At 37.1% G+C, this 8,356-nt stretch overlaps 2 protein-coding genes across 5 annotated transcripts in view; both read right to left on the reverse strand.

Annotated features, from left to right (window-relative positions):
• Positions 1-8,356, reverse strand: part of LOC143214707 (cholecystokinin receptor type A) — a 635,098-nt gene that overhangs the window by 89,199 nt on the left and 537,543 nt on the right. The gene's annotated exons all lie outside the window — the stretch shown is intronic.
• LOC143214706 (uncharacterized) lies at positions 2,219-5,200 on the reverse strand. Of its 2 annotated transcripts, XM_076436056.1 has the most exons (3): positions 4,120-5,189; positions 3,865-4,043; positions 3,428-3,539 (listed from the first exon to the last, which is right to left on the reverse strand). In XM_076436056.1, exons 1-3 carry the CDS (start codon positions 4,655-4,657, stop codon positions 3,459-3,461), a joined length of 798 nt encoding a protein of 265 aa, XP_076292171.1. In that variant the 5' UTR covers positions 4,658-5,189; the 3' UTR covers positions 3,428-3,458. The 2 variants fall into 2 exon arrangements, with proteins under 2 accessions (XP_076292170.1, XP_076292171.1); XM_076436055.1 differs by having other exon boundaries at positions 2,219-4,043; positions 4,120-5,200.

Here is an 8,356-nt window from a genome sequence, read left to right on the forward strand (position 1 = left end):
CTCGCGTGGCCACGATCGGGTGATGTCACGTCGTCGCGGCACCCCCCACCCTGCGGCCGCGGAACGCGCGATTTTCGGCAGGCACCGGCTGATCAAGAGCTCTTCTACACTCTGTTAACGGACACCGCGTTCGACACATAACCGTTGGCAGTAGTCAATACACGCGTCCTTACACGTCGTCTATACGACACACGTCTCGTCGCATCGCGCTTATGGTCCCACCTCGCGTTCCTCTCAATCGTGAGCCATCACTTTATTGCGACACACTCTATGTACCTTTTGTGATAGTTATTACATTAAAGTGTTGTTGTTACGACCACAGTTGCTTCAACGTTTACCCACGACGATCTCCCGAATTCCTACATCCGATCCACGAACAAGTAGAGAATCGAATTTCAAAAAATTCGAAACATGTAAAAAACTATATGACACGGCAAATATACCAAGGATAGATAGCTTTATGATAAAATTAAATAGAGATTATTTCGCAAAAATTAGACATATAAGAAACAACAATTTAATTTCTAGTTCGCTATACCCAAATGACGAATATTACACAAGAACGTGCAATACTGGAAATATCCCTCCAGAAGCTTTCCTATTATTAGACAAAACGGGTAGAATCACAGATTCAAATAATATACCTATCATATGCCATATAGAGAGGAAATCTAGTGATAAAAGGATCCTATATCCACATAATCCTAACAGCAATGACCTTTCTCTCAGATCAAAACTAGTCTATAATATGTCTCTCTCTAAGAGAGATATCGAAGATAAATACTACAAAAACACCAAAATATATTGGTGGCTAAAAAGCGAGTAAATAATAATTGTTACTAAATATATATAAATAAGATAATCTAGATAGCAACAACTTTAGTATACCATATTATAAAGAGGCTCGACACGGAATTCAGGCTCGATACGGAATTCATAAAGATTCGACACGACGTGTTATTTCGTTGATCGCTCACAGGGGACTGCCTCTTTTTATTTTTAAACAAAATCACAACGTAAACATTAACAAAACATTAACGCAATCAATAAAAACATATATAACACTTGCAATCAATAAAAACATATATAACACTTGCAATCAATAAAAACATATATAACACTTGCAATCAATAAAAACATATATAACATGCACACTTAACATCATTCTTACAATATATAGATATCAAAAAGTACAAGATTGAATGAATGAGTATGTAAATAATAGTGTGCAAGTGGTAGTCAGATAAGTTTTCCGCATTGTTCTGTATATATGTATACAGGGTGTCTCAAAATTAGGTCCGGAGCCGATAATGGGAGGTTCCTGAGATCATTTCAAGCGACATTTTCCTTTGAAAAAATGTCGTCCGCGGCTTCGTTAACGAGTTATTAACGAAAAACACGGACCAATCAGAGCGCGAGCTAGACGCGTGCAGCCCGGCGCGCCGGCAGCCGAGTGTCGGTGGCACGCCGCGATGTCGTAACGAACAAAAGTTTCTCGATTATGTGAATCCTCGCCAATTTCGATAAGCTTTGGATATGTTGTCAATACCATGATTCTGAACAACATTTCCCTTTACAGTTTCTGTCGATCGGCTTTAGTTTACGACATTATTGTAAAAATTTGTAATTGTAAATCGATCGATGTACTATTTCCTATCCGATTTCGATAATCTTTGGATATGTTGTCAATACCATAATTCTGAACAACATTTCCCTTTACAGTTTCTGTCGATCGGCTTTAGTTTACAATATTTTTGTAAAAATTTGTAATTGTAAATCGATCGATGTACTATTTCCTATCCGATTTCGATAAGCTTTGGATATGTTGTCAATACCATGATTCTGAACAACATTTCCCTTTACAGTTTCTGCCGATCGGCTTTAGTTTACGATATTATTGTAAAAATTTGTAATTGTAAATCGATCGATGTACTATTAGGGTGGACCTTAGTTACTCTTGGTGAAAAAATTTTTTCGGAATTTTAATGGTGCGACCCCGTCAATTTGTGCCATTTAGTGAAAAAATAAACCCTGTAAAAAATCAACTCGATCGGGCAATGAGAAGACGTGCCACAACGACTTTGTTTATGTAAAAAAATTAAATTTCACTAAAAATAGGAAAAACAGTTTTTAGCACATTATTTCATTATTAGATGTCATTTTAGACCAATATCTTTAATTGTAATAAAAAAAAGTTATTTATTAACAATTAAATTAATTTGTTTAAACGAAGATTGCAATATTTTTTTGCAATATATTTTGTTATTAATAAATACATACGTTTATAAATATTGGTGGTATTTATTATAAATGTTGACTTAATGTTTTTTTATCGACTGTAGGGTAACGCTGTTTATACTCTGATACACTTTGTAAAATGTCCTGTCTCTCGTTTTCATCTTTGGTAATACAATCGGAATACTCTTTCATTAATTTTACTGCTCGTTCAGCTACATCATTAACGATTTGTAAATTCCCTACAATTCTTGTCGCCGCTTTATAATTATTATCCGCTTCCCACAATGCTGGGTCCTTAGACATAAAATCTATATTTATATCAAATCTAGAAAAGAATTTCAATGTTTGTGTAGAAACAAAATTGTCCATAGTAATATCTATATATAGTTTAATATCTTTTCTAGGAATGACCAATTTTTTACAATTTTGTTCTTCTTCTTTGTTGAGTGCTTCAACCATCTTTTTTTTAATTTCTACAGAAATGTGTGGATCAAAAAATGACAATCCCACATTTTCTGGTGACAAGTACCATAAGTGATTGCTCAGTTTTTGCAACGTAGCATTACTTATGGTTTCGTCAATCTCTTTATATTTCCATAGATCACTTAATAGTTCTAAATCTAACCGGGGTGCTATCGCAGGTACAGTGGTACGTACCCAAGCGAGTATGTATATATTAATTAAAAAAATACAAATACTTTGTATCCATAACTTTTTCTCACTACTTAAATGAAATTCATTCCTAAAAATATAAATTTTTATGCAATATATAGCCTTAGCCATCCACCTCGCATGGTGGAATGCGCCAGGCATCCTAAATCTAACACCTTTAGGTGGAGTTCCGCCTAGAAAAATTATCATAAGTTCTATCAGTTCCTTGTAATCATCCCTCGGTTGAATTTGTTGCAAATTGTGTATTGCCGCTTCAATCTTTTTATCAATCTCTATTACATTTTGACGTACAAATTCATCTTCTACGCCGGGCTTAAAATTGTCTTTATTTATTGAACTCCAAGAATTTTTAAATTTCTTAAAAAGAGGAACATCTGGACCCGTCGACTTTTTCATTTTTGTATCAAATGCAGCACGTAAAATTAATTCATAAATATGGTGACGGCATGGCAAATACAATAATTCTTTTTCTAATTTTTGTTCCAATAGAACGCAGGCTCCTTGTATTCTGCCGGTGTTGGTTGCGGTCGTATCAAAACAAAGGGCTTCTACTTGCTGTGATAAATTCCATTTTTCTGTCTTAGAGAAGATTGCCGACGCTTGATTGGCCCCACTACCCGATGGTATAACTGGAATTCCCAATAATTTTTTAATTTCCCCGCAACTTATAACTATCGGTAATCGTTCTACATTTTTGTGGCTTATATCTGGTATAAGTGTAGCATCCCAATGAATAGTTATGCCCCTAAGATTAATTTGTCCGAACATTTCTTGCAACTGTGCTGCATGCTCAGACCGATAATTATGTCGATATCTTCGAATAGATGTTCTATTTATTATTAATTCATTTAGGTCATGACCTAAACATTCTGCTGTTGCCATAACAATTCGAATTGCATCACGGTCGCTTATTCTACACGAATCTAAAACAGCTACTAATTTTGGAGTAATAACCTTCTGCTTTCCTCGTCTTTTCTTGGGGTTACTCGGCCCAGGTATATTGTAGTCCTCTGCCTCGGTGTCATCACCGTCAGGTACCTGAGGCTCGTCCGAAAGAATTTCTATGGTTCTTGCTAACGGGACTTCTGTCTCTTCATCACTGGATGTGGACGTTGATTCTAATTGTACTGAATCTATAACGTAAAAATAAATTTGCTATAATTGGAAAATATAAATGTGAAAGCATTAGAAATAACTTCAAAACATTACCATTGATCGATGATTCCTGAGCCCGTTGCCACCGCATCTCTTGTTGTTCCTTCCGCTCTGCTTGTCTTTCTTCTTTCTCTACTAATTTACGATCAATAGATGCCATCGAACCGATTCGTCTCTTTTCCCTCTGCTGCAGGAGGAATATCTTATCTTCCTCTACAGAAATCATTTCTAAGGCATTCGCATGTGCGATATCGAATAAATCCTCTAATGAATCTATAAATTCTTGTTCTCGCTTTCTCTGTAGATCATTTTGGCGATTCGCGGTTTTATTAAGCGTTCGCCATTTGTTGTATAGTTTTTCCACTTTATTAATACTATCCGATGTTTTTTTTATTGGAATTCTCGTCTTTTCCCAGAAAATTTCTACTTCTTTCATCACTAAAGCCGCACTTTCACGTAGATTTAAGTTCACTTTTCGCATATTATAGAACAATACACGTAAAAGTTGTCCGTTGCTTGGTAATTTAGCCCCAACAATTTGTGACTCAAAGTGATTTAATAGGAATAACTGATCACTGCTCCTTGTTTCCATCTTACTCAACTCTCTGTAGTATTTCCAATGCGAGTGCTACGAAGATTCGGCCTAGACTGCAGTGAGAAGTGAGTTCTCTTGTCGATGGACGTACGAAATGAGTTTAGGTATAACCATAAAAGAGGGGAGGCTTCTAAAGGGCCTAACGGAAAGTTTCCGAGGGTCAGTGGAATAGGTAAAAGGTTCTCAGGTAGCTGCAGCAAGCAAAACCTTGCTGACAGGTAACAGTGGTTTTCATTTCATATTGTAGTACTCTTGTACTCTTATACGCTAAAGGTTCAAACTTTCGAATAAATTATTCAAACTTATAAGTAAATATTGTTATTAAATAACCGAGAAATGATACTTTTGGTAAATAATAATAATTTTTTCAGCGGAAATGTTACAATGGAGTTATAGATAGAATTGGAGTAAAACTAGTGAAATTTCCAAACTTCAAGTCAATTGTGGCACCCTTTCCCTTTGTCCTATCGACTTCCGCTTTTGCAGAAATTATTTTATTATCAAATGGAACAAATCTAGAGGGTCGCACATAAAAATTTCGATGGTGGAAAATAAGGTCCACCCTAATGTACTATTTCCTGTCCGATTTCGATAAGCTTTGGATATGTTGTCAAGACCATGATTCTGAACAACATTTCCCTTGACGGTTTTTGTCGATCGGCTTTAGTTTACGATATTATTGTAAAAATTTGTAATTGTAAATCGATCGATGTACATACTATCTCCTCGCCGATGTCGATGAGCTTCATTTCAAAGGAAAAAGATATTTAAAACATCGAATTTATAACATATTTCAAAGTCATCGAAATCGGTGAGGACCCACATTATCGGCAACTTTACCCGAACGATAGAAGAAGCACAAACTTATTGAATCAAAAACTCACTTATTCAGCCGTAAATCCATTTGACTACCACATACAACCACCACACTTTTACATAATTGTTGAACTCGTAGCACACTTTTATAACTCGTATCGAAATTGAACGAAATTACTTACTCCGACGCGGAAAGAGTTCGATGCTCTTCGCGATGCCGCGCGAAACTGTGCTCTCCCAGCGTACAATGTATTCGATGAAAGCGTCGTTTAAAACAAATGAAATCGTTCCCAAGGAGATATTGATTTTTCGAGAATCGTATGATTCTCGAAAACACCGATTCGAAGATTATGTAAAAGTGTGGTGGTTGTATGTGGTAGTCAAATGGATTTACGGCTGAATAAGTGAGTTTTTGATTCAATAAGTTTGTGCTTCTTCTATCGTTCGGGTAAAGTTGCCGATGATGTGGGTCCTCACCGATTTCGATGACTTTGAAATATGTTATAAATTCGATGTTTTAAATATCTTTTTCCTTTGAAATGAAGCTCATCGACATCGGCGAGGAAATAGTATGTACATCGATCGATTTACAATTACAAATTTTTACAATAATATCGTAAACTAAAGCCGATCGACAGAAACTGTAAAGGGAAATGTTGTCAGAATCATGGTATTGACAACATATCCAAAGCTTATCGAAATCGGATAGGAAATAGTACATCGATCGATTTACAATTACAAATTTTTACAATAATATTGTAAACTAAAGCCGATCGACAGAAACTGTAAAGGGAAATGTTGTTCAGAATCATGGTATTGACAACATATCCAAAGCTTATCGAAATCGGATAGGAAATAGTACATCGATCGATTTACAATTACAAATTTTTACAATAATATCGTAAACTAAAGCCGATCGACAGAAACTGTAAAGGGAAATGTTGTTCAGAATCATGGTATTGACAACATATCCAAAGATTATCGAAATCGGATAGGAAATAGTATATCGATCGATTTACAATTACAAATTTTTACAATAATGTCGTAAACTAAAGCCGATCGACAGAAACTGTGAAGGGAAATGTTGTTCAGAATCATGGTATTGACAACATATCCAAAGCTTATCGAAATCGGATAGGAAATAGTACATCGATCGATTTACAATTACAAATTTTTACAATAATATTGTAAACTAAAGCCGATCGACAGAAACTGTAAAGGGAAATGTTGTTCAGAATCATGGTATTGACAACATATCCAAAGATTATCGAAATCGGATAGGAAATAGTACATCGATCGATTTACAATTACAAATTTTTACAATAATGTCGTAAACTAAAGCCGATCGACAGAAACTGTGAAGGGAAATGTTGTTCAGAATCATGGTATTGACAACATATCCAAAGCTTATCGAAATTGGTGAGGATTCACATCATCGAGAAACTTTTGTTCGTTACGACATCGCGGCGTGCCACCGACACTCGGCTGCCGGCGAGCCGGGCTGCACGCGTCTAGCTCGCGCTCTGATTGGTCCGTGTTTTTCGTTAATAACTCGTTAACGAAGCCGCGGACGACATTTTTTCAAAGGAAAATGTCGCTTGAAATGATCTCAGGAACCTCCCATTTTCGGCTCCGGACCTAATTTTGAGACACCCTGTATATCCCGCAACCCGATACATAGAGGTTAAGAAATTAAAATTCCGTCTTTTTCCGGTTATTTTTTTACGGAAGAATTAGAACGCGCAAAAAAAAGAATCCAGAATTATGGATAATGCTAAAAAATAGTTATAGTTATGTATAAGACCAGCCTTTAAGACATAGAATAAGTTAAAGTGGTTGTGAGCGCGTTAAATTATATTGACCATTCAACTCGTTTATATATTTTTTGTTTCCGATATGTGTTGTAGTGTCACGTCTGCCGACGTGTTGCCATAGGTTATAAGCATAGCCAATAAGAGTAGGATATTGTAACCGTAATTATTGAGAATATTGATTAGTTATAAGTAGTCATACTTCGCTCCGTTCATCAGATCCGATTCTCACCTCATACCATATACCCATTCTTATCTTAACCCTTGTATAATAATCATATCTTAATGTATTCCCCGTAGCAGTATCACGTAGCATTCACCGTAATCATTAATCGCGCGCTTCTCATAACATCCATAGCGTTATGTCTAACGAGACATCCGGTAGAAAATAAGACACCTAGGTATTCGACCTCACGATCCTAAAAAGAGTTCAGTCAGTTCAGTTCAATTCGGACAGCCAGTCTGACACGTTCGTTCAAGACTCCAGCGAGGCTCGCCGCCTCCTGGATGTCCCGGTCCAGACTCCGACGAGTCCTGGCTCTCATCCGCCTTTGAGCGGTCCTGCTATAACACGCGCTTCTAGTTCATTATAATTTAATTTCATACGTTACAAATATATTCCCAGTTATTAATTTAATAAGTGAGTCTCGCTTAGTTCTTCTCCCTACATCCTCGCGCTGGCGATACTTTCCTATTCAATTCGCATTCGTCGTTATCAATTACGAAAGCTCGTGCGCGTCAACGAACGCGAGACGGAGGACAACAGCGGGGTATCTCCCGCCAACCGAGGATCACCGACGACGTGATCTTCCCAGGACGAGTGAGGATCATCGTCCTCCCTACGACGATCCAGCCTGATTCGACTGCAGCCGTCAACGAGCAACGAAAGCAGTTCGCATAAACGAAGCCTGCCTGTATTCTCTCATCGATCGTCATACTCAACTGTCCGATAAGTCGCTAAATATTTCCCTGCGAAGATTCGCGCCGTCTCAATTATCTCTGCTCTCGTCCGCCGCTTTGGGCGAATCTACTGTAAGCGTTAAGTAGAATACGCATGTTCGCGAAAGTC

The sequence above is a fragment of the Lasioglossum baleicum genome, chromosome 12 (assembly GCF_051020765.1).
Source record: "Lasioglossum baleicum chromosome 12, iyLasBale1, whole genome shotgun sequence".
Lineage (NCBI taxonomy): Eukaryota > Metazoa > Arthropoda > Insecta > Hymenoptera > Halictidae > Lasioglossum > Lasioglossum baleicum.